Here is a 27516-nt window from a genome sequence, read left to right as displayed (position 1 = left end):
AAATTTACAGAAAAAAAAAAAAAGGAACTCTACTGTCTCAGATTTTACTCCCTAGTCTCAAAGGGCAAACTGGGATATCCTTACTATTGAAACCTGAAAACAAATTCTGTAACTAGGTTTTTCAAAAGAGTTATAGCTCCAAGGGAGATGGAAACAGGGGCCTTAACAAATGTTGATTGAATTTACTTAACAGAGTTACTAATTAATGTTGCTTCAGAGAGCCAATGCCCAAATACAGATTTCTTTTCTGCCCAGAGTTATGCCAGCTTTTGCCATACTTGAGCTCAGTAGGACCTTTTTGCTCTAACTTTGTTGATATTAGGTATTCGATGCATTTATATTAAAAAATAATATTTTGGCACATATTGGGTTAAGCTGTCAAAAATTGCCTTTTTGTACTTCAGAAACACTCAACAGCAGCCAGTTCCTATGGTTCAATCCAGTATATAACACCAAGATGTTGGCAAGGAAAGAGAAGTTTTATTCATTATCTGGGGGAGTTTGTCTTAATTGAGGAGCAAGAAACACATAAGTGAAATGATCAGACTCTGTCCAAGAACTCAGGAGAAGGTCATTTTTAGGGTCAGTCATTTTTCATGTTGTATAAAGTTAGTGAGAAATCCATGGTTTGGTTTTAGAATTAAGTGTCCTATTAGTAGATGATGTGTTATATTCAGGTATTTTTGTAAACTGTAATTGCATATGAACTTTGTGTTAAGTGTCATTGGTGTATCGAGAAGTAAGGCAGAACTAAAAGTTCTATTTTAGTATGTTTTCTATGCATAATTCTGTTTTTACCAGTGTAACTGCCTTCTAGACGATTCATAACTTCTTGGCACAATTTCTTAATATTTTGACATTTGTATTTTTATTTTTCTTTGAAGGTCCACAGTCTAAATTTTAATAATTACTACTTTTATATTTTTATTATATCCTTAGGATGTGGGTTCTATTTAATTTTTATTATTTTTCAGATGATTGCAAGCAACCATATGTCTAATTATTTAAATGGCTTATTATGCTAAATTTGAACAAGTTGAAACCATAATTCTGATACCTTAGGTTGATGAAAGAAGCTTTTTATGTACAAAAAAAGATAGGAAGCTAAAAATTCAGGGAGAGAATAAGGCTAACCTTAAGGAAAGTAAGAACAATGGGGAGTTGGGGGTGAGGGGTGAGACCAGGAAGAGAATAGATTTTGAATCGATGGGAGATGGGGGAAAAATGAAGATTTTGATGGGCAAAAAAACAAACAAAATCTACACTGTCCCTGAACTCAGTATATTCTACTTAACATTTCCAAATATCTTAAATTAGAAGATTATAAAAGACAAAAATTTATAAGCTAGTATCTTATTTTTTTAGTATTCCCAATTTATAGGAAGGAGGTAGAATATATACTCCCAGTATAATTGCAAGGCTGTAGAGATTTTGAAATGGAATCTCTGAACTTCCTGGAACAGTTTGAAGGGTCTGCTGTTGCTTACTAGCATTCCCAGGGAATATTAAAAAAATTTTTTAATGTTTATTTATTTTGAGAGAGAGAGAGAGAGAGACTACGTGCACACACAAGCAGAGGAGGTACAGAGAGAGAGAGGGAGAGAGAGAATCCCAAGCAGGCTCTGCACTGTCAGTGCAGAGCCCTGCATGGGGCTCAATCTCACAAACTGTGAGATCATGACCCGAGCCTAGATCAAGAGTCAGACACTTAACTGACTGAGCCACCACCCAAGGCCCCCTCAACTGGAATATTTTGAATCTGATTCTTTCCCAGCTTCCTTGGGGAAGGTAGTGATTTACTCATTAAATATTAAGATCTGAAATAATCATGTGTAACCTTTCTAGAATCTTCCCTTATTTTTCCTAGTCAACCCAGCATTACACCCTTACTAGGTGATAGATGCATGTTGAGAACACCATTTTTGGCTTTTAGCTAGCTATATGCAACTGGACTTGAGTTGTTTCATATGTAAGTGGAAGTGTTTGACTAAAATATCCTAAGAACTTTCTTTGATAGAGTCACTATTCATGCTAGTGTACAGAGTTCCCACTGTCAGAACACTGGTATTTCAAGAGAATATACAATACAGTGTAGTTTCTCTTCTCTGTCCCTCTCCTTACTATCAATAGTGTCAAGAAAGAACGTTCCTGAGAAGGGGACAATGTTTTCTGTATATGTATATTCTTATGTAGATGTGTTGGTTGTTGATCTTTGGCCCCAGTGAAAAGGAATATCAACAAAAATTTTACCACATTCAAATGTAGATACACAGCCAACCTCCTCCTATGAAACATCACTGGTTTTGAGCAATAGTTATACATTTATTTGATTTCAAACTGAGGAGCAAACATGATTGTCTTGTTTCTTACCTTCCAGTGAGGACTGTCCCTTGGGACTGTCTCCCTTCTAGCCGCCTCCTCAGCCACTGGCACGTCACATATTCAGCCAATTTATCGTAACCTTTGGCTTAATCACCCTCCCCGATGCACTCAGGTGTGGTCAGAATAGCAGAATGATGTGGTTGAAGTGATTAAAACTTTCTGCACAAAGAATTGCACGTGGCCACTTGTCCACAGAGCCACAGAACTGCATGTGGACGTGTCAGGCACAGAGAGCACCACGGATTGTCAAGTCCAGTGCATTTTGTTGTTGGCATTGAGATTTGAGGCTCTGTCTTTAGAATGTACCAGTGGGACTTATTACTTCCTCCTAGAATTCACCTTATCATGGAGAGCTCACAATCTTTCCCCACTTGAAGGGCAGTCCTGCCTCCTCTCTTCCTGCTTCCCTTGATAACTCTGGACACCCAGCAGGGTTTAGATGACCCCCAAATGTATATTAGTCTGTGTAGGAGACCTGTTTTCTACCATAGTCCTGTTCCCTGCTGGTTGTAGAGAATTACTCCTCTTCAGCCAGGAGGACTGAACTAACAGTTGGTGAATACAGGTTCTGGTTCCAGTTCTGCTTCTAGCTAGCTTTTTGACTTCAGACATTTTTATTGACCACTTTGAATCTTAGTTTTATAAGGTAGAAAATGAGGTGGTTGGAGTAGGTGGTAATGTTCTTACTTTGAAATCGTGTGATTGTGTTCTTTTTCTAGCTTTAAAGAAGATGGTGGAGTTAACTCAGGCTATGTTTTTCAACTGGACTCCTCACACCCCTAGGGGGTGGTTGTTTTTGAGAGTTCTGACAAATACCTGGCACATTCTTGTAGAGCTTTGACCTTATTTAAGGATTTTAGGGAAACATTGCTTATTGAAATGTACATATTTGATGGAACAGAATATTAAATTTGCATGGATTTTACAATAACACATGCAATTTTGTAGTGCTTTTTATATTTGGTAGCCTATAAAATCTTTTTAATAAGTGTGGGGGGGAACTTTCAAAAGATGTTTCTATCTTTAACCTTTGATTTACTAATACTCCTATAGGTAGTGCCAAAGGGTGACTAGTCAGTGTTTATAAGGCTGGAGAAACATATCTCTATCTGATCCTTGTTTTTGTATGAGCGATGACAATGCTGTTTCCTTCATCTGACTCATCATTGTTTATAAAAGGAAAGAGTAGCCTTCTCTGGGTGAAAATTTTTGAAATCATTGATGGGGGTGTGTTCCCTTTGTGAACAATTAGTTCTTCAGACCAGTTTGTTTTCCGCCAAATCGTCTGTTTCCGTTGTTAACAGATGGTTTCCATTATGAAGCTCCTTTTGCTTCTCTGTGAAGACCAACCCATGAATGAAAAGTGCACTGGTTAGTAGGAAAGGGCCCAAGGAGGTGTGGTGGGCAGGGAAGCCCAGCATCCTAGCTACCTAACTTGCTGGCTGTTCATTCTGCACAGCCTGCTCCTCAGATGCCATGGTTAGATTAGGAACTTCTATCAGGAAGAGCCCAGATGTTAACTTAAAGAGGATTGAGGTGGCAGGGTGCCAGACAGCACTTACTTCACTGTAGCTTTGTCAAAAGCAAGCTTGGAACCAGTGGTGGCTGGTCATGGTGAATTGCTTACGTACCCACAAAAATGTGATTTCCAAACCTGGCTAGGATTTGGAAACCACACCTAGGAAACATACAGAAACATAAAATACATATTTCAGGGTCCTACTGAAGGCTTTTCAAAAAAAAAAAAAAACTCCCTGGAAACTTTATTGACAGGCTCATTTTGAAAAATGCCCCACTGGACAAGAGACCAAGCCTAATTATAGTTTATTTGAGTTCACCTGCCTGTTCAGTAGATTATAGGCTCATTGAGGGCAGGAAGCGTGTCCTTGCTCTGTTGTCAAACCACCATGCCCAGAACTTATGTGGCATTCAGGACGTTGAAGGAATGAATGAATATGTTATGCTTGTAATCAGCTTCCCAGGTAAACCAGCTACATTCTCTGACATCTTGTAGAACTAATTATTTTTTAATGTGGCTATGTTTAGATTTTAAATTAGGCCTCAGAGGTGAAAGGCCAGCACATTACTGACAGCCCATTTATCTGGTACACTGCACTCACCTCTAAGTTTTTGCCTTGGGGAAGCCCTTTGCATTAGGGGAGTGATATCAGCATCGTGTGTAAATACTAATCTATATTGTGGCCATCACTCTTCTTAGAAGCCAAGAGGTTGATAGTGATATAGTAGGCTAAGTTCATTGAAGTTTGATGGTTTATGTGAGAATTACTAGAGAAATGGTTTATTTATGGCAAACTTTCTAATAGGATTCTACTTAAAATTAACTTAAATTTTTTTTTTTTTTAATTTCTTGGCATGTGTCACTCTTAGTTGCATTGAGTTGAGATTTGAAAGGAAATCTTGCTTCATTCAGATGCCCTTTCACTGCCATATTGTTTTGGAAAACTCTAGTGTTCCATGTAATTATATTGGCTTCAGTTTTATTTGACTAGAACCTGATGACTATTACTGGAATATAATCATAATTTAAGTATTGCTGATTCTTCAGTTTGTTAATTCTTCATGCATAAGATGACTTGGGGACCTTGTCTGATTTAAGACTAAGTATAATGAGTAGTATGAACAAAAGTTAAAGGGTAAAACTGTCCGAACTTTATATATCAACAATGTAGTGAGCTGTGCAGCAAAGCATTTGTTGTAGGGAATGAAACAAGCCAAAATAACATTTGGCAGGAGATCTAATTTTGTCTTAGCCATTTTAATTATGTTCCTTTAGATAAAGATAACAGATTATATAAAGTTTTGGGAACTTCCAAGGTTGCTTAACTGTATATGTTGAAATTACATATGATTATTTCACATTTAATATCTGAAGGTAGAGTCATTTTTAATTTTCAGACTTTGCTGAGCAGCCCTGTAACTATACCAACATAGTCATTATAAATGCTTTTCTGGAGCAGAAAGAAACTAAACAACAACGGTCTGTGTTTATCCAAGAAGAAAGAGGCAGCTTTCTGGGATGATTGTGATTTGACAATATAATGAATGGAATTTATATTTTTAAAATCAGTTTTTAGAATAGCTTTTGGTTGTTTCTGATTGGTCAGAGTTAATGAGGGAAACTATCCTCCACTTTTGTAGTTTTGTAACATTTTGCATCTCAGAATTCCTGGAAACATGGATAACTAAAGGAAAACGTGAGTAACTAGGGATTTTAAGCCTAAACAAATTTTGAAAGGCTAATCTATAAAAAGCAGATTTACCACCTTCTGCATAATTCTAGATGGAAGGAGGAAGGTCAATGGAGAGAAGTTACAGAGATTTTAGAGTAAATTTTAGATAGAGTTTGTTAATAAACTACACACAACAATAAGTTGTCATAAGGACGTGTAGTGAATGTTCTGTGCTGGACGTTTTAAAGAAAGGTCAAAACTTGTCAGGAATACTTTACGGGGAGAGAAGAAAACCTACACTAAGTCAACACTAAATGGCTATTTGAAACATGAGTATCTGTAAATCTAATTTCTTCTCCATTCTTGATCTCATTTATGAGGTGTGTGTGATGCCTGCTGTGGCGAGAGATTGTGTTAACAATTATATTGATAGTTGAGTGCTGACATGAAGTTTAACCCACTCTCTATTCTTATTTTAATCGCACTTTTATCTATCCATTAATGGGATTATATTCACCTTCTTAGCAATGTTACCAGGTCTTTTTTTTTTTTTTTCAATAAAAGGAAAGGAATAAACCATTCGTACTACCAGTATTGTAGAACTCCTCTTATATTCAGACATCAGAGGCAGGGGGCAAGGTATCAGAATTCATCATGTCACAGTGGCCTTCCTCTATCCCTTGTATTCTTTGATCTCTACAGCCCTATTGCCCTGATGACAGATCATCCTGAAATGGGAAGTGCTGACCTATCAGAAATAAATAGCCAGAGATTATTCTAACAAATGACTAAAAAATATAAATTCCATTGTAAACTCCTAACTCATCCCCACACACAAAAATATGAATCAAATTAATGCTGTATTTTGAAAGTCACTTATGGCTGAATTCAGGCTAGTAGCAATGTCTTTTTCACTATTACCTGGGCTCAACCATAATTCTTGGCAAAGGTCACACAGTTTTGCTTTAGGAGTAAAGTCAGTAACATACCCTGTGTTGGTGTACTACTGGATGAACTTCCAAAATGAAGCTCATAGCCAAGAAGAAAGTTATAGCAGAAAAACACAGTAAATGAAAAAATTAGCAGTAAGACTATAAAAACCAAGTTCATCATTTCAAGGACTACTTATTTATAAGTAAGTTTTAAGACACTAAGATCTCATTTCTTGGCCACAGTATATTAATATATGTAATACTTTAAATTTTAAATATGGTTTTTCTAGGTCATATGTAATGGGCATTGTAGTCTGTCAAAAAGGATAAATAAGGCAGCATTGTTCCATGCCTTGTATTTCACAGTCTTCTTTGTAGCCTGGGTATTCCATATGTTAATCCCCAATTTATCTTTGGTTGGTGAAATGTCATCAAACTTAATTTTTTCCCCTAAATACTTTATGCATTTTCAACCATTTTCTTAAGAATGACTAACTTGAGCATGTTGGCAATAACAGAACTGTTGTGTCCGTCGGGCACTGCTTCATTTTGTCCCTGTGGGTCTTGGCCAAGGAGACAACTGCAGAGAAGGCCAGAGCCCTTCTGAGAACTTCACTGGGCCCAGTAATTGAGGCCACATCAGTTATTTCAGGTTTAAAAACTCCCGTTTCTTGTCTTCAGCCTTTATTTTAAAATTGGCATAAAAACAAAATTATCAAGGGAGCATACTAAATGAAATGCTTTCCTTGATCTAGAAATGCTCAGTAAAACTGAGGCTAACCATGACTTTGGCCCCCTAACATGGAATAACTAACTTGCAAACCAGATTCAACTTCAGGGTGCATCCTCTTCTGTATATTGAACTTCTAAATGAGTTGTGTGCATGTGATATTTAGGTTTCATGTAAAATAAACAACAGCAACTTAATAGAAAGTATAAAATAAGCTCTTTCTATACTCAAGGCATCTGCAGTGTGTTGAGAGCAAGTCTGATAAACACTTGACTGACAAGAGTTCTCCTGTCAAGTGTTGTTTTTTGGGAAAGACAATAAAGTCTGCTCTTTGTGTATGGGTGCTGCCTTCTTGCATCTGGTAGGGAAACACTCCATGAGAGATGTGGGATTAGCACCATCCCTTCAGGGGTTCTGTGGCACAAGAACTGAAGCAAAGGGAAGATGTAGTAACTTGCTACATGTCTCAGCAGTTATAGCAGCTAAATTGGGGTGAAGGGCCCAATTCTTTTCAACCCTTCTGCCTGATGGGTTGATAAGAAAAGTGTTGACTAAAGCTTTTCAGTTCTGTTTAGTTTATGGCCACACTGTTTCCTCCCATCTGGGGTGGTTGTTGAAAAAGGATAGTGAGGACTTCATGAAATTGTTTGTGGAAGCATTTCATGTAGATACTGAGATCTGTGTAACTTGAACAACCTTTTTGAGGTAACTTGGGCATCTGGAACTGAATGACCATCATGCATCCTCCTACTCTATTGAGCGTGGTGTTTCCAGGTACTTACAACTTCCCCGTGGTCAATCGTTAGAATAAAAAATCTTCAAGTGTAATAGGCAATGGCTTAAGTTCCTGAATGTGCACCAAATATCATGTTTATGAGTGTCCTGTCTCACAGGAGGGAGCATTTCACCTCTAAATGAAAAGGTGACTGTGAAGTTGTCCATTTGTGACCAATACTGGTACATATTTAGGCCTGTGTGCAATTGAAGCTGCTGTTCTCAGAAATGAAATATTGAACTGAGGCCTTCATTGCACATTCTGAGAAATACAAAGAAAAAGGACAGATCTGGATTTCAAGTGTTGTTGATGCTATTGGCTTAGACATGTTCCCTTTATTGGGTCTGTTTTGCAAACCTAAATTTGAGCCTGAAGAATTTCTCCATATAAATGTCTTAAGTATTGCAGTGGCACATCCATCACCTTTTTGCTTTTGAATTACAAAGATAACCTTAAGATATGAGCCTTATACTGGGCAATGTGATGCATACACAGAAAGGGTGAGCCTCCTTAGTGATGAAATCAGCCAATGCCCAAGAGGAAAGTAATAGGCAGAAAGGATAGAGTTGATGAAAAAATTGATTCTTTTCCATTAAACTGTACGTGATGTGTTTTTTATGAAGCAGGCATCGGCTGAAATATTTTTTCAACTACGAAGAGATGGATGGTGAGGGAGAGGAAAAGTATGTAAGGGATCAGGGGATAAATATGTGTCTTATTCCATTACTTTCTCAAATAATGAGAAAGTTCAAAAGCATTCCATTGTAGTTACTTCACATGTGTACTTGGCCTTTGTTGCTATTACAACTTTTTAATGTTAATGATGGCCTTGTTTTTATTTTAAAGTACATTTGGACTTCACGCGTCATTATTCTGTCAATTCCAAAAGTTGTTTTGCTTATTTTCAGGTTTACCAAAGATGCAGGTCATTAAGAACTATACTGGGACACCACCCCCGGCTCTTCACGAAGGACCCCCGTTACATATCCAGGCAGGGGATACGGTTGAACTTCTGAGAGGAGACGCACACAGTCTGTTTTGGCAGGTACTATCCAAATTACAGTGTTTGTTTTTGTTTTACTCGATGATTTATTACTGCTTAAAGAATAAAGCTCTTGTCTTTAGGAATTGATTGCATGCTTTTAGCTTCAGAAATTTTACATGATGTGGGGGAAAATATCTTTGATTAGCCTTCCTCATATTTACCAATGCCAAAGTGGCAGTGAACATTAGAACGCTAAAGAAAAATAGGATCAGTGCTGTGGATCATAATTACCATTTTTATTAAAAATTCATACTTTGCCGGAGCATTTTTTCCAAACCTAGGACCTGTGGGTGTGATCTAATTTGCACTGCTTTAACATATTAACAGTTCATTTCAAGGGAACTACCTAATTAGCTTGCCAGTGGCCATTTCTGGCCATACTTGATTTGTGCCTACCCACAGAAATACCTGGCATTCTCAGAGGTGCTCTGGGCATTATTCATGAAATGTATGAAATGTGAAAAGTAAGTGAACATGTTGATGTTTGCTGGAGATGAAATCTCTCTCGTCTGGTAAGCCTATATTGGGTTTAAGGATTGTGTTAACTGAGGAAAATATGGGCTAGTGTTAAATATGGGCTAGAGTTGTTAAAGCTAGATGGTAGGACATTGCTGTTCACTAAAGTATTCTGTATCTTCATGTGTGTTAGAAATATTTCCCAGCAAAATTAAAGAGTTGGTTAAAAATCTGTTGTGTGCTGAGGGAAAGGGGCATGGGCTCAACAGAAAGATTAGCACACATGAGTGAAATTTGGCCAGGGGGAGAGAGAGAGAGAGAGAGAGAGAGTAGGGAAGGACTGGTAGATAATAATGCATTGTACACCTATATAAATGATGGCTATTTTCTTTGCTTAAAACTATTTTATGGTCTGCCATCTTGTTATAGATGAATGCCCCTAGATTGAACATTTATCTACAACCACTGTAGCCAATGCTGTGGCCAATGACTTTTCCAAAACTCCACTCTTCTTAATATCCTACCCCTCTCATACCTCATCCTTCCCCAAACAGGAAGAGATAATGTCAGACTGAAATTCTACTAACTCTTCAGTCCAGTCCTGCACATCCTACCCCCAAAACATACCTACATGTGTACCTGTAAGGTTTCTCTTATTCAAGACTTATTTTCCTTCTTGGGTTTTTCATCCCACATTTCATCAGCTGGTTCTTAATTCCTACATTTTCAACTTCATTCTCTCCACTAGCTCCTTTCTATGACAAATAAATATGCTCCTCCCATCTTAAAATACATTTACTCAACTTCTGTCTGGTTATGTTAGTCTCCCTCTTCTATTCTCACAGCTAAGCTTTGGAGCACCTGGGTGGCTCAGTTGGTTGAGCATCAGACTTCGGGCTCAGGTCACGATCTCACCGTTTGTGAGTTTGAGCCCTGCCTCGGGCCATGTGCTGACAGCTCAGAGCCTGGAGCCTGCTTCAGATTCTGTGTCTCCCTCTCTCTCTGCCCCTCTCCTGCTTGTGCTTGCTCTCCCTCTCTCTCTCTCTCTCTCAGAAATTAATAAACATTAATAAAAAAGCTAAGCTTCTTGAGAGAGTAGCCTATACTTGGTTTCTCCCTCCTTCTACCCTGTTTATAATATAGTCTGCTGCAGAAACTACTTCTTGGATCACTAATGCCACTTAAAAAAACAACAGTGTTGCAATATATAATAAAGTGCACTTATTTAAATTGTACAATTTGATACGTTTTGACAAATGAATGTACAAATCAAAATGTCACTGATCAAGATGATAAAAATCAGCCCCCAAAGTTTTTGTGTGCCCCTTTGTAATTTCTCCTTCTTGCCTCTACCTGTTGTCCTTCCTCAGTCCCCAGGCAAGTACTGTTCTGCTTTCAGACTACGAGTTTGAATTTTTTTTTAATGTTGTATAGTACATCATATAGTACATTCTTTTTTGTATGGCTTCTTTGAGATTAAACCATGTTGCTTTGTGTAAGATCATTCTTATTTAAAAAAATTTTTTTTTAATGTTTACTTATTTTTGAGAGCGAGAGAGAGAGAGAGACAGGGTACGAACAGGGGAGGGGCAGAGGGAGATGGAGACACAGAATCCAAAGCAGGCTCCAGGCTGTGAACTGTCAGCACAGAGTCCTGTGTGGGGCTCAAACTCACTAACTGTGAGGTCATGACCTGAGCCAAAGTCGGACACTTAACTGAGCCACCCAGGCACCCTAATGGCTCTTATTTTTAAAAACCGACTTATTGATTGTATTATTGGCATACAAAAAGCTATACATATTTAATGTAAGCAACTTGACAAGCTTGGAGATAAGTATAAATCCTTGAGGCCATCACCACAATTTATGCCATAAATCTATCCTTTACCTCCAAAAGTTTCACCCTGCCCTCTTTATTTTTGTGATAAGAATAATTACCATCTAGCCACTTAGCAAATTTTTAAGTATATAATGCCATATTATTAAATACAGACTCTATGCTGTGCAGTAGATCTCTAGGACCTATTCATCTTGCATGACTTAAACTTTGTGCCCTTGGACTAAACTTTTCCCATTTCCACTTTCCATCAGCCCCTGGCAACCACCATTCTGTTCTCTATTTTTATGAGTTTGACTATTTTAGATTCTTCATGTAGACATAGCCAAGACATGGAAGTATCCTAATGTCCCTCAGTAGATTAATGGATAAATAAAATGTGGTATGTATACACAATGGGATATTATTTGACTTCCAAAAGAAGGAAATCCTGCCATTTGTAAAATCTTAGAAGAACTTGGAGGAAATTATGCTAAGTGGATGAAGTTTTTTTCTTTTTATTGCTTATTATTATTCCCTGTATGGATATAGCACAATTTATGTATCCTTTAGCCTACTGATGGATTTCACGTTATTACCAGTTTTTGGCTATTACAAATTAAGCTTCTATGAACTTTCAAGTATAAGTCTTTGCATGGACATATGGTCTCATTTTTAAGTAAATACTGAAAGGGGAATGGGTAGATGATATGTCTTTTCTTTTTTTCCAAAGGTGTTTTGGCCCTTCTGGGTGCTTTGTATTTCATATGATTTTAGAAACATCTTGTCAATTTCACCAATACAAGCTTTCTAGGATTTTGATTGAGATTGTGTTGAATTATAGATCAATATAAGAAAACTGACATCTTAACAATATTGAGTCTTCTGACCATTCAATGTGGTATATCTCTCATTTATTTAGGTCTTTGATTTCTCAGCAGTGCTTTATAGTTGTTAGAGTGAAGGAAGGATATACATATCTTTTGTCATATTTATCTCTATTTCATATTTTATTTGATACTATTGTAAATTATGGTTTTAAATTTCAATTTTTGTCTATTGCTAGTGTATAGAAATACAATTGATTTTTATAAATTGATCTTTATCCTGCAAACTTGTTAAATTCACAGGAAATTTTTTCTATAAATTCTAGTAGATTTTTTTAAAATAGACACACAGTGTCAGTGAATAAACAGAGTTGTATTTCTTCCTTTGAAATCTGGATGCTTTCTATTTCTTTTTCCTGCCTTGTGACAATGGCTAGAATCTCCAGGAAATGTTGACTAGAATTATGGAAAAGGTATACTTGCTTTATTTCTGATCTTGGGCGGGGGGGAAGCATTAAGTTCTTTACCATTACCTTTGTCCAGTTGAAGATGTTCCATGCTAGACCTAGTTTGTTGAAAGATTTTTTGTTTTTTAATCAGTAATTCATGTTGGATTTTGCCAGATGTTCTTTCTGCATCAGTGGAAATGATTTTATCGTTTTTAAGCTTGTTAATATGGTAAATCACTGATTGATTTTTCAGAAGTCAAACCAATCTTGCTTTCCAGAGATAAACTCCAACTGGTAATGATATATTGTCCTTTTTATTTATTGTTATTTTCTTGTAATGTCTTTGTCCAGGTTTGGTGATAGTTTAACACTCGATGAATAGAATCAGCATTTTTTTTTCCTAAAGTATTTTATAGAATTTATTAGGGAAGCTATCTAGGTCTGGAATTTCCTTTGCAGGAAGATTTTTTTTTTAATTACAAATTCAGTTTCCTTAGTAAATATATGTCTATGTGAGCTATTTATTTCTTTTTTGAGTGAGCTTTGGTATTTTTTGTGTAGAATCTATAATGATGTCACTTCTCATGTCTAACATAGGTAATTTATTTCTTTGCTTTTTTTTTTCCTAATCAGTTTAATTCGTCGCTTATGAATTTTATTGATCTCATACAACAAGGTTTTGTTTCATTGGTTCTATTGTTTTTCTGCTTCCTATTTCACTGATTTCTTCTCTGTTCTTTATTACTCCCTTTCTTCTGATTTTGGGTTTAAGATGTTCTTATTTTTCTAGTCTTTCAAGGTACTCATTGGTTTGAGAACTCCCTTTTCTAATGTAGGCATTTAGTGCTATAAATTTGTAAGTTCTTTTTCTGATACCTAAAAAATTTTTGTGTGTGTTGCATTTTCATTTTTGTTGATGTTGAAATACTTACTAGTATTTCACTTTTTCACTTTCTTCTTCTGAGTCATTTAGAAGTGCATTACTTAGTTTCCAAATATTTGGGGATTCCCAGATATATTTCTTTTTAATTTTTAATTTAGCTCCATATCATAACAGAGTGTAGTTTGTAAGACTTAAATAATTTTAAGTTTATTAGGAATTGTTTTATGACCCAAAATATGGTATATCTTGATAAATGTTCTGTGTACACTTGAAAAGAATATGTTTTCTTCTTTTTTGGGTGGTGAGTGGGTTAGGATATTCTACAAATGCCAATTAAGTCAAAGTAATTGATAGTGTTGTTCAAATATTCTATATTCTTCTTTTTTTGAGTGAGAGAGAGAGAGTGAGCCTATAAGCGGGGGTGGGGGCTGGGGGGTGGGGGCTGGGGGGTGGGTGTGTGAGTGGGGGAGTGATAGGGAGAGAGAGAATCCCAAGCAGGCTCTGCACTGTCAGTGCAGAAATGGATGTGGGACTCCATCTGGTGAACTGTGAGATCATGACCTGAGCCAAAACCAAGACTCGGACACTTAACCAACTGAGCCACACAAGCTTGGTTCTATATTCTTAACAATTAAGGGCATCACCATTCAATCTACCACCATCCTATAATAAGGTCTGAAATCTTTGTATATTCTCCTCCCCCTCTCTCATCCCTTTCCACATCTCTTTTATCATCAAATGCTTCTCATTGTACCTTCTAAATCACTTTCAGTGCATTTCGTCCTCTTCATCTCTGTTGTCACAGCCTAGATTTTACTCTAATCAACCGCTACATGACATCTGAGATCACCTCCTAACTGATCTTCTCCCCTCCAGACTTCATTTACCCTGGTTATCCTGCACACCACAGCAAAGTTCAGATGCGATTACATATAATTCCTTGTTAAAGTTTTGCAGTGTCTTGCTTCTGACCATTTAGAATTCACATTTCTTAACCTAAATGGAGGCGTTTGTGAATAAACACAGCTTAATCAGAAATAACATGCCTTTAAAAGAAGCAGTAGAGTGTACTTTTTAAGAACTTGGACTCAGGCAAGAATTCCTAGGTTCAAATTCCAGCTCTGCCAGGTTCCTAGCTGTGTGACTTTGTGCAATATTTAACCTCTCAGTGCCTCAATTCACTCATCTATAAGATGGGGTAATAATAGTATTCATTTTATAGAATTTCCATTAGCACTGTATGTGTTAATATATTAAAGTAAGCCTAGAACTGTACTTTGTACATAAAAAAATGTATAAGGAACATTAGTTGTCGGTGCTCTCGTTGTCATTATTATTATAAGAAAGGAATAAAAGAGAATTCTGTCCACTTTTGCCTGGCAATAGGAATAAGAGGATACATAAGACAGGAAGGGTTATGCAGAGGAGGCTCTGTTTGAACTGGTGGAGAGAGACAGACACGGGTGTGTAGGAATGATGAACACAAAACATGTGGGTTTTTTGGAGGCAGCATATGGTTGGGTCATGTTTTTTGAGCCATTCACAATCTCTGTCTTTTGGGTGCATTTAGACCATTGCCATTCAAAGCAGTTATGGAAATATTGGATTACTACCTACCTTATTCATTATTCTTTTTTATTTGTTGCTGTTTGTTACGTATTTCTCTTTTTGTCTTCTACTCTTTTTCTGCCTTTGGTGGTTTAAACTGATCATCTTATATGATTGTGTTTTCTTTCTTAGCATATCGGTTATACTTTTTTTTAATTTTTATTAGTGGTTTCCCTAGAGGTTACTATATAAAATTACAACTAATCCAAGTCCAGGTTCAAGTAGCACTATACCACTTCCTTGGTAGTGTGCGTACCTTATAATAACAGAGTAATCCAAATTCCTCCCTCCTGTCCCTTGTATCATTGCTATCATTAATGTCACTTATATGCAAACATACATAGCATGTACATACATATCAGGTATGTAATATGAAAGCATATATAGATATGAGCATACATAATTGAATACATTGCCACTGTTATTCTTTTGAACAAACTGTTATCTGTTAGATCAATTAAAAATAAGAAAATAGTTTTTATTTTTACCTTCACTTATTTTTTCTTTGAGAATCTTCCTTTTTTAAAGTAGATCTGTGTTCCTGACCAATAGTGTTTTCATTTTCTCTAAGGAGCATCTTTGAACATTCTTGCAAGGCAGGTCTACTGCTAACAAATTCCTGCAGTTTTTGTTTGCCTGAGAAGGTCTTTATTTGTTCCTCACTTTTGAAGAATAATTTTGTAAGGTAGAGAATTCTATATTGGTGGGGTTTTTTTTCTTTCAGCCTTAACTATTTCACATCACTCTCTTCTTGCTTGCATGATTTCCAAGGAGAAGTCTATACATCATTGTTCCTTTATATGTAAGGTGTTTTTGTTATTGCTTGTCTGGCATCTTTAAGGATTTGTACTTTGGGTTTCTGTAGTTTGAAACTGATATGCCCAGGTGGGTTTTTTGGCATTTATCCTGCTTACTATCATCTGAACTTCCTGAATCTTGGGTCTCGTGTCTGACATTAATTTTAACAAATCTCAGTCATTATTGTTTCAGGTATTTCTTCTCTTTGTTTCTTCTTCTGATATGCCCATTACGTACATATTACATCTTTTGTAGTTGTCCCCAAGTCTTGAATATTCTGTTGTTTTTCTCAGTTGTTTTTTTTCCTCTTTGTTTCTCACTTTGACAGTTACTATTGAGATAATCTCAAGGTCAGAGATTGTTTGCTTGGCTATGTCCATTCTGCTATTAAGCCCATAGGAAACATTCTTCATTTCTGTTACAGTATTGTTGTTGTTGTTACTTAAAGGTGTCAGTCTTTTAGTAAGCCTATGCCTCTGGACAATGAACTTCACAAGTGGTGTTTCTCAACTTTTTTCTCCCTGCAATGGTGGGACAAGATGGCTAGAGTGAGCCTTTCCCCTCAGAAACTGAGGGGATTATTCTCCCATATTTACTATAGGAATCTGACTGAGCTCCTAAGCATAGTCTTAAAATATTGTGGGGCTCCCCTAAGACTGATTCCCCCCTGGAATTTTAACTCTCAGAGCTGTGAGCACTGAGCCTCCAGCAATTTATCAATTTAAGTTCAGGTTTTGCTACCCCAGTGCTGGCACCGAATCCCACAGCAGTTTCTGCTAGTGAGGCTCTGCTTTGGCAAGCTGTGACTCCCTGTATTCACCTATCCATCTCTCCAGTCCTGGGGGCTGACATTTGTCCTGTGTCCTCCCCTCTCTTAGGGGTCTAAGAAGAATTGTTGATTTTTTTTCAATCTGTTCAGCCTTTTACTTGTTAGGGCAGAGTGTTGACTTGCCCGCTCCTTACGTGGAAGCCCTTTTTACTAAATTGTATTGCCTCCTATTCTTTTTAGACCATAAGAAAGACATTATTATTTGTCATTTCCTCTCAGCAGCCTGGAAGCATGAAGCTTTTCTGGTGTGATGGGTACAATGGCTTTGGAAGCTCTCAGGAAAATTGTAAGATAAATGAGACCATTGGATAACAAAATGCATGCATATGTCTGTTGAGAGGAAGATGTCTGATAGGAACAAGTAAGGCTAATGTCTAGAACAGAGCAAAACAATTAGCACATTTATTTCAGATCAGCAAATATATATTGAGTGTCAACTCTATAGTCAGTACTCAGACACTGTTCATGTTTCAATTATCAACTCCAATTATTGGTTCGACATTATGTCTCCTGTCTTTAGAAGATCCATTCATGCTGGCTGGGAGCTAGCAGTCTGTTTGAATTTTCAGAGATAAGCTAAAAGTTCATCTAATGTTTTCAACAAGGATGTCGCATGAGTCAAAATTGTCTTATGTGTACTTCTAAGCCATCAAAGGGTTTTTTTGTGTTTTTTTTTTTTTTTAGCCAACACATTCTTTTTTTTTTTTTCAACGTTTATTTATTTTTGGGACAGAGAGAGACAGAGCATGAACAGGAGAGGGGCAGAGAGAGAGGAAGACACAGAATCGGAAACAGGCTCCAGGCTCCGAGCCATCAGCCCAGAGCCTGACGCGGGGCTCGAACTCACGGACCGCGAGATCGTGACCTGGCTGAAGTCGGACGCTTAACCGACTGCGCCACCCAGGCGCCCCCAACACATTCTAATTTAATCAACAAATTCTTAGTGAAAGAAGCAGTGGCACTGTGGGAAAACCCGATTCGGGTCATGCAGCTGTAGCCAAGTAACTGTATGGCTTGGGTCAAGTTATACCATCACTATATGGCTTAGTTTCTTCATTTGTTACATGATGGGGGCTGGACCAGAGCACTGCTCACCATTCTGAGTCACCTGAGGCTTTGCAATAATGTCAACACACAACCCCACTTCCAGAAATTGGGGTACTGTTGGTTTGCTTTGAATCCAGTAATGAGTAGTTTCTTTAGAACCTTAGATAAAATTCATGTAAGACATTGACCAGGGTGATCCAATTAATTCCATGAAGTTATGGCATTCCCAGTTTAATCTTTGGCCATTGATAGCAAACCAAATTATTAAACGTAACTATAAGATAAGGTTTATAGTGAACTCAATACTTGGTGTCTGATAGTTACCAAATAAAGGGAGCATTTTCAAAGAATTAGTATACAATTAAAATATATTTGAACAAACTTCGTACTGAACTTGATAGAAGTGTTTTCTTTGATTCAACAGGTACTTCACATCTTGCCATCTCTAAAGCCATCATGATAAAATCAGCTTTTGTTTTATAGATAGTACATATGGAAGGTACATGAAGGAACCTGGTCTGAATGTACCCTTACTCAGTGGCATGATTCAGAATGACATGTTTTAAAAAATGCTGAACAAAAATCTTTCCACCTTTTGGGGTCTAAATGTATAAAGAATACTGCTGGTTTGGTCCTTTGAAGTCATGAGAGTTTGTAGGTGTGCTTACAGTGGATCCATGTACTTTAATTTGTCAGTATTCATATTCAAAGAAGATAAGTACTTTATGGTTTGCATCCCAAAGGATGGGACTCCTATATTGTGTGTGTGTGTATTTATATTTGTGTGTGTGTGTGTGTGTGTATGTATGTATATATGTATATATATATATGTATATATGTATATATATATGTATATATGTATATATATATATGTATATATGTATATATGTATATATATATATATATATATATATATATATAGTTACTGACAAAGTTACTGACCTTGCCATCTTTTGGCAGTATGACCTTAAATAGATTACCCTCAGTTTTATCATCTATAAAATGCATACAGAATAAAATAAATAATATATGAAAGAGGTCTAGCCCAGAGAGAGCCAAAGCATAAGAGACTGTTAAAAACTGAGAACAAACTGAGGGTTGATGGGGGGTGGGAGGGAGGGGAGGGTGGGTGATGGGTATTGAGGAGGGCACCTTTTGGGATGAGCACTGGGTGTTGTATGGAAACCAATTTGTCAATAAATTTCATATATATAAAAAAAAAAAACAACTAAAAACTTAAACAAACAAACAAACAAAAAAAACAGTAGCTTCTATTATTCATTCATCCAGATACTAACAAAATGCTTACTATGTGTCTGACTTTGTGTTTTGTACTGGGATGATCGCAAAAAAAGTTTCCTAACCTTGTGGCTTAATGACCTAAGGAATGCTAAAAGCTCAGGACAGGTGATGCAGCTGGTTTCCATGTTGAGCTTTATATTAATGGGTTTGTCATCATATTGTTACAAATATATGTAAAGTTAAAACTGTGGATAACAGTCTAGATTAGTTATTGGGTTGTTACAGTGGCTTTGCATTTTAATTTCAAAAATGTCTTTTGTACTAGATAAGCGCTTTGGCTTATTTGGAAATTTTCAAGAAATTATGCTTTTTAAACTAAACTGTTGTCTGTTTTTTCAAGTGAGTTGCTTCACTCATTAGGGTAGAAAGTTGGATTTGATTGTAGACTGTCATGTTTTCTACATACTCTATATCCAGAGAATACAAATTATCCTCCACCCTCTATCAGGAACTTTCTATGAATAGCTATTAGAGTCTAGTCTGTATTATTATTATAACAACAGTAATTTCTAATGCTATCGAACTGAGTGGGTATCTGCGTTTTCATTATAACTTCTTTCAAACAATGAGTTGACAATTGAGCTGTAAAAATATTCTCTGTTCTGTCTTTGAAGGGATTCATTTTGGCAGCTTTTTCTTGTCATCTTTGTTGTCTTCTTTCTCTTTCCTTGAAAGTTCTATAAAATTATCTTCAAGTGAAATGAATGTAAAGTAGGAAATTGGCCATTTAGAGTATGTTTCCTACTGCAGGTGTACGGCATAGTTTTTATGGAGAGTAAGGACATATGGAACCATTCTGATCATGTCACTGAACTGATCATAAACCTGTTGCTTTAAGTGATTTCAGTATGTGATAATAAGGATTTAATGGCTAAGGAGAACATCCTTCATGCTGAAAAGAGACTGTTCCTATTAAAAGTTTTATTTTCCACAGGAGAGACACAGATTAAACTTACTAGAGAGGGAGAGAGGGCAAGAGAAAGAAACAAACAAATGTAAAACCATGCCATGCCATCTATGGGTTTTGTTTTTGTTTTTAGATTTTTTTTTTTTACAATAGAGAGTTTTAAGTATTTTCTTCTTAGAATAAAGCTTATGAAACAATGAGGATCCTGTGCTATTTCATGGGGTTTTATTTGCTCCTTTGTCATTTATGAATACCCAAATGTTCCACAGGGAGAATTTTGTAAGCTAATTGGAACCAAAAAGCAATTATAAGAAGTAGAACTGTAATCAGTGTGCCAAAAATATATATTTTTATCCACAATGAAAGTTAAATAACCTAGAAAATAGTTGTGATACTTCACACTTGCAAATCATGCATCTACATGATCTTTATTCTAAGAAGTGAAAATGTTTTTACACACCTTCTGATTAATTCACAGAAATCTCCATAAAGAGGGTAAATTAGAATTGTGGTTTTAAAGGGCCAGATTTGTCATCCATCTATGTAAGATGGCATTTGTAGAATTAAAATTAGACTGTTTCAGACTTGTTGTCTCCTGCCTTAGTTCTGTTTGTTAGACTATCCTACCTTTGTTTTGGGAGAGACAGTTATAATTTTTAACACCTCTAAAGAAAACAGATTTTTAGAGGCAGTTTAGTTCTTTTTTGGTAGAACAATTAGGAAATACAACATTGCTTTATGTAGAAGTCCTTCCTTTTTTAATTTTTTTTTAACTCTTTGCCTCAAAAGAAAAACTAAAAAGTCAGACAATAAATAAAGCTTGGAGAAAGTTTGGGAGATTCTCCTCAGGGAAGCATTCCTACTCATACTGCCTCCATAGGCAAGGAGCCTGGGAGAAGGGTGGTTCTTGACTTGGCCACGGGCAAGAAGGTGTTAAATTCCCCTTTGCTATCATCTTAGCCCTCAAGCACAGTGGTCATGGTCGAGTTTGCATGCAGCAGATGGACCATTGTCTTAGTTTACCATGTCACGAAATTTTACTTCCCATATGCCTAATATATTTAGTGTTCAGACAATCCAATTTTTTAACAGATATATTTTCCTCATTTTAACCTGGAAAAAAATAAGGGTTCAATTGGGAGGAATCTTTTTCATAGAAGACATGTTTTTTTTCAAACCTTTAGCCATTGATTCATAGTTTACATTCTGCTGAATTTTCCCTTCTACCTCCCATTCTCTTAGCTAAATCCTTCTTTACCATCAAGCTGGATTTTGAGGTTACCTCCTTTGAGGTCTTCTCTGAACCAGAGAGCTTCTACCGTAACACTTTTAGTGGGTCTTTATGGTCTGTTCATTCTTCTCCCTGCCTGGTTAGAGCACCCTAGAAAGATAGGAACTATGGCTTTCATATCTTTAATGTTGAGAATAAAGTAGGCATTCAGTCCATGAATAAAGCTGTTCAGAGCTGCTATTTCTATATGTTATTTACAAGTTTTCAAATTTATTGTTTATGAACCCAAATTACACTTTATGATGTTATCTGAAAGACCATTAAAATATTCATTCATCTTGTCAGATTTAAATTTATCTTTGTTCTCTCAGAATAGTCTTAAAGCTATTTAACCTTATGTCCTCGAATTCCTCATCTATAAAATGGAGATTTTAGTACTTAAATGATGCACAAGGGTTTCGTAAAAATCATAGGAAGTAAACTTGAAAGAAAATTGAAAAGAAGAAAAAGTGTATTTCTGTATGGCTAATGATGTTGATAGATATACTTCATTTTCCAGAAGTGGGAAAATTGGTTTTTTTAATTAAAAAAATTTATCTTCCCCATGTTTAATATGAAGAGTCCCACTAACATATATAAGCTCATAGACGACTACTCTGCCCTCCCAATTTCTGTACCCAATTCCTGAAATTTCTTTAATCACATATTAAACTTTTTACTCATAATTAAATATAAAAGCACAAGTGATAAATTCTGAAGGGAATAGTTAATGTAAATAAATAGGTAAGATCATGAGCGCTTTACTCAGAGCAAGGATGGATGAGGAAGGCCTAAGATAGCCCAAGGAGAGTGAAGGAGATTGAGAAGGAAACCGAACAGGGGTTTACAGAAAACAAACTTGGCTTAGGGAATAGTTTGCTTACTTGTGGACTCGACTGTAGGAACTATTGACCTTTTGTGTTGAGAGCCTTAAGCAATCTGTCCTGTAACCCAGGCCCTGCCCAGAAATCCTCCAAGGCTCAGAAAGAGAGCTACAGTGGAATGGAGTTAGTAGGTGTTTTTTCCCGACATCTCTCCCTGCAACTTTATAGTAGCCAAATCATTTCAAAGGAGACTTTTCCTTTGCTCTACGTGAAGACTTTTTGGATTTCTTCTAGATCACACAGGAATATTAGCTACGATAGAATTTTCTAAAACTATATTTTTTTTCTCCTGATGTAAAATTCGGGTGTTAGGCTGCATCATAATCAGAGGCAAATAAGAACACAGACAAAAAAATTTTTAAAGAATAAAAATCTTTGTGAAGAAAACTGATTCTTGACACCAAAAGGCTCATTGCTTTGTCATTGTAATCCATAGAATAAACATCTCTGGGAACTGTTTTTCACCATTCAGGTTCCTACTGCAGAGCATTTCTTTGTGAATCCCAAACTTGGTCTTGATCATCTTAGTGATACCTTTTTAAGCAGTGCCAGAGCACAGTTTTAAGGTATTCCCCAGTTAAACTTGGCTTTGCTTCTAAACTGCCTCTCAGCACTTGTCCATCCCTTCTATAAAATCAGGAGAAGCCAAGGCAGAATTGAAATTGTGGATGTAGGGGTTAAAAAGCTATGTGAAAATAGTACAGTTTATTTGGTAATAGTATGTCATGCAGTCATGAGACCTTTATTTTGACAGGTGTTTACCTCAAAATATTGCATTAAATCAGGGTCCCTAATTACAGGGAAGAAGAAAAAGGCAGAGCGTGACTGTAATAGAACAGGGGAGGCCTGGGAGAGATGATTATAGACGATAATAGACATTAGTGAAGGCCCGTAAGAAACATTGTCCCTGGGTGAATGCCAACTGGCTTTGATTGAATAGATCATAAACTGAGTTTGCAGGAATGTTTCCAAGTATACACACTGTATTGTGGGAATTGGCAAACCTCCTGACAAAGTAGGTGAGGTCCTAATTGTTAATTCTCAAGATGGGCATTTTTAGTTAACAGCTCTTAACTTGTACTTTTCCTATGTTTGGTACAGGGCAAAATGTAGGTTATAATCTACCTGGAGGAGGACACTGCTGTCTAAGGAGAAGTTTAGACCGTGAAGTATTACCTCCTTTTTATCCCAATGGAAAGTAACATCATTAAGGGGACAGTTCTGAGAAATTCTGTTGTGTACTTTTTCTTCCATTATTTTATTACCATATAAGCGGCATTCTGCCGTAATTACTACAAGTGTTTCAATCACAGAATACCTTCAGTGGACCATCAATCTGAAATTACATCTGATATAACTGTTGATTTGGCAGCACGTGTGGTTTCAATAGAGTGTACACAGGCATGTGGCCTTAAGGCTATGTTTCAAATAATTTGTCAAATTATAACATATTGGATTTTAATTATTCATGGTAATCTGAATTCCTGAAGAGTGAATGAATGAATGTAATTTCTAAAAAGTCAATCCTGTGTACCCTGGAAAATAGAGGACTTTACACCAAGTTAAAATGAAAGTCATTTAGGACCTGAAATGTCGTTATCTTCTATAAATAAGTGTAATCAGATTAAATTACTGACATACTATTCCTAATTAAAAATTTGTGGATCAAATACGTCTTGGTAACAGTAACTGACTGGAGAACTATAGGGACTTAGGAAAAGTGCTCATATAAGCAAAGCACTTTGGTGGTAAAAGACACCTCAGAAATCCTTGGGTCAAACTCTGTCATTTCACAGGGGAGAATATTGAAGCCATGAAAGGTTAAATGACTTACTCAAGGATCAGAAGAACAGGAATAGAACATCAGACTCCCAACTGTCTATGCATATCAAATTATTACCTCATAGGTTTTTTTCTCTAATCCAGAATTCTGCAAAAATCTACGAAAATAACCAGAGCAAAGCTAATTAAGGAAACATTATCTGAATGAGATCCTTGAAGATGGTAACCAAGTTTATTCATTTTTAATCCCCTAGGATGTAGCATAATGCCTCACACATATTAGGTAGTCAGTACACTTTTCATTATAGCAGTAATTTTGTTCTTAGTAGAAAGGAAATTCTTTTAAAATATCTAATTCTTAGTAGAAAATTACTTAGGAGAAAAATATCTAATGCTGCCATGACCATTTGACGTGGATGGTGCTTCGTGATCACTTAGGACTAAAATCACCAAGGATAAGAAAACATCCATTAGTAGTTTGCCAAGAAAAACAATTTTCTGTATTTTGGACCTTTGTCAAGCCTCGTTTACTTTTTCAGTTATATGGCCTCTCCCCAAATAGGATTTCTTCCAAGATGTGGTAGAACCTTGTTCTTCTATCCAGATTTTGTATTAAGTAACCACTTAGGATTTGGCTTACCTACATGCAGATTGGTTTTTGCTTGCTAAAATTTTTTTTTATTTCATCAAAGATATTCTCTTGTTTAATTCACCAGAAAATCAGAGTTACAAGATTTTGGTTCAGGATTACATCATGTACAATATCTTACCTAGTGAGACTTTAGAGGAAAAGCCTCAAGACGCCCAAAACAAGAGAGTTCCCTTCCCTGCTAGAGAAATCCAGGAACCCCATAGAATACATTTTTTGGATAACAAGAAAAATGTTTTGCAAAGTCTCGAGCTGCTGTTACATTCATCTCACATATAATAAGTGTAGAAATATAGCTTATGGCTTTTTAGTGGGGTTTTTTCTTAGTGTACATTTCGCAACTTTAAAATTTTTTTAGAGTTTTTGACACTTCCTTCTGCCAAAATCTCAGTGATGTAGTAAACACAAACAATTTTGCATGCATTCAAAAAGACATCACATATAATCGAGGCTTTTGTCGTATGTTTTGATGATTCGATGCAATTATAAACCCTTACAGATTGGAGGTAAATTTAATTTCAAAGATCCTAGACCAAGATGCAAGCTTTTAAAAGTTATTCGGGAAAGAAGGGAAGATGGCGGCGTAGGAGGACGCTGGGCTCACCGCGCGTCCTGCTGATCACTTAGATTCCACCTACACCTGCCTAAATAACCCAGAAACCGCCAGAGGATTAGCAGAATGGAGTCGCCAGACCCAAGCGCAGACGAGAGGCCCACGGAAGAGGGTAGGAAGGGCGGCGAGGCGGTGCGCGCTCCACGGACTGGCGGGAGGGAGCCGGGGCGGAGGGGCGGCTCGCCAGCCAAGCAGAGCCCCCGAGTCCGGCTTGCAAAAGCGGAGGGGCCTGACGGACTGTGTTCCGACAGCAAGCGCGACTTAGCGTCTGGGAGGTCATAAGTTAACAGCTCTGCTCGGAAAGCGGGAAGGCTGGAGGAAAAAGGGAGGGTGAGCTGCGGAGCCCCCGGACGACAGAGCTCAGTTTGGCGGGGAACAAAGGCGCTCGCCAGCGCCATCTCCCCCGCCCATCCCCCAGCCAAAATCCCAAAGGGAACCGGTTCCGGCCAGGGAAATTGCTCGCGCGCAAACACCCAACTCTGTGCTTCTGCGGAGCCAAACCTCCGGCAGCGGATCTGACTCCCTCCCGCTGCCACAGGGCCCCTCCTGAAGTGGATCACCTAAGGAGAAGCGAGCTAAGCCTGCCCCCACTGCCGCCGTGCACCTTGCCTTCCCACCCCAGCTAATACGCCAGATCCCCAGCATCACAAGCCTGGCAGTGTGCAAGTAGCCCAGACGGGCCACGCCACCCCACAGTGAATCCCGGCCCTAGGAGAGGGGAAGAGAAGGCACACACCAGTCTGACTGTGGCCCCAGCGGTGGGCTGGGGGCAGACATCAGGACTGACTGCGGCCCCGCCCACCAACTCCAATTATACACCACAGCACAGGGGAAGTGCCCTGCAGGTCCTCACCACACCAGGGACTATCCAAAATGACCAAGCGGAAGAATTCCCCTCAGAAGAATCTCCAGGAAATAACAACAGCTAATGAGCTGATCAAAAAGGATTTAAATAATATAACAGAAAGTGAATTTAGAATAATAGTCATAAAATTAATCGCTGGGCTGGAAAACAGTATACAGGACAGCAGAGAATCTCTTGCTACAGAGATCAAGGGACTAAGGAACAGTCACGAGGAGCTGAAAAACGCTTTAAATGAAATGCAAAACAAAATGGAAACCACCACAGCTCGGATGGAAGAGGCAGAGGAGAGAATAGGTGAACTAGAAGATAAAGTTATGGAAAAAGAGGAAGCTGAGAAAAAGAGAGATAAAAAAATCCAGGAGTATGAGGGGAAAATTAGAGAACTAAGTGATACACTAAAAAGAAATAATATACGCATAATTGGTATCCCAGAGGAGGAAGAGAGAGGGAAAGGTGCTGAAGGGGTACTTGAAGAAATAATAGCTGAGAACTTCCCTGAACTGGGGAAGGAAAAAGGCATTGAAATCCAAGAGGCACAGACAACTCCCTTCAGACGTAACTTGAATCGATCTTCTGCACGACATATCATAGTGAAACTGGCAAAATACAAGGATAAAGAGAAAATTCTGAAAGCAGCGAGGGGTAAACGTGCCCTCACATATAAAGGGAGACCTATGAGACTCGTGACTGATCTCTCTTTTGAAACTTGGCAGGCCATGTTTCCGATTCTGTGTCTCCCTCTCTCTCTGCCCCTCCCCCGTTCATGCTCTGTCTCTCTCTGTCCCAAAAATAAATAAACGTTGAAAAAAAAAAATTTAAAAAAAAAAAAAAAGAAACTTGGCAGGCCAGAAAGAATTGGCACGAGATTTTCAGTGTGCTAGACAGAAAAAATATGCAGCCGAGAATCCTTTATCCAGCAAGTCTGTCATTTAGAATAGAAGGAGAGATAAAGGTCTTCCCAAACAAACAAAAACTGAAGGAATTTGTCACCACTAAACCAGCCCTACAAGAGATCCTAAGGGGGACCCTGTGAGACAAAGTACCAGAGACATCACTACAAGCATAAAACATACAGACATCACGATGACTCTAAACCCATATCTTTCTATAATAACACTGAATGTAAATGGATTAAATGCGCCAACCAAAAGACATAGGGTATCAGAATGGATAAAAAAACAAGACCCATCTATTTGCTGTCTACAAGAGACTCATTTTAGACCTGAGGACACCTTTAGATTCAGAGTGAGGGGATGGAGAACTATTTATCATGCTACTGGAAGCCAAAAGAAAGCTGGAGTAGCCATACTTATATCAGACAAACTAGACTTTAAATTAAAGGCTGTAACAAGAGATGAAGAAGGACATTATATAATAGTTACAGGGTCTATCCATCAGGAAGAGCTAACAATTATAAATGTCTATGCGCCGAATACCGGAGCCCCCAAATATATAAAACAATTACTCATAAACATA

The 27516-nt window shown here is 37.4% G+C and overlaps 1 protein-coding gene across 1 annotated transcript in view; it reads left to right on the top strand.

Moving 5' to 3' along the window:
- VAV3 (vav guanine nucleotide exchange factor 3) overlaps window positions 1-27516 on the top strand; it is a 375285-nt gene that overhangs the window by 294868 nt on the left and 52901 nt on the right. The window contains exon 20 of the mRNA XM_030328294.1: window positions 8919-9055. Within this exon, the coding sequence (XP_030184154.1) occupies window positions 8919-9055 (137 nt within the window). The remainder of the gene's footprint in view (window positions 1-8918; window positions 9056-27516) is intronic.

This window comes from Lynx canadensis, chromosome C1 (assembly GCF_007474595.2).
Source record: "Lynx canadensis isolate LIC74 chromosome C1, mLynCan4.pri.v2, whole genome shotgun sequence".
In the NCBI taxonomy this organism is placed as follows: Eukaryota; Metazoa; Chordata; class Mammalia; order Carnivora; family Felidae; genus Lynx; species Lynx canadensis.
The sequence above is the reverse complement of the archived record's forward strand: the minus strand, read 5'-3'. Positions and strand labels throughout refer to the sequence as shown.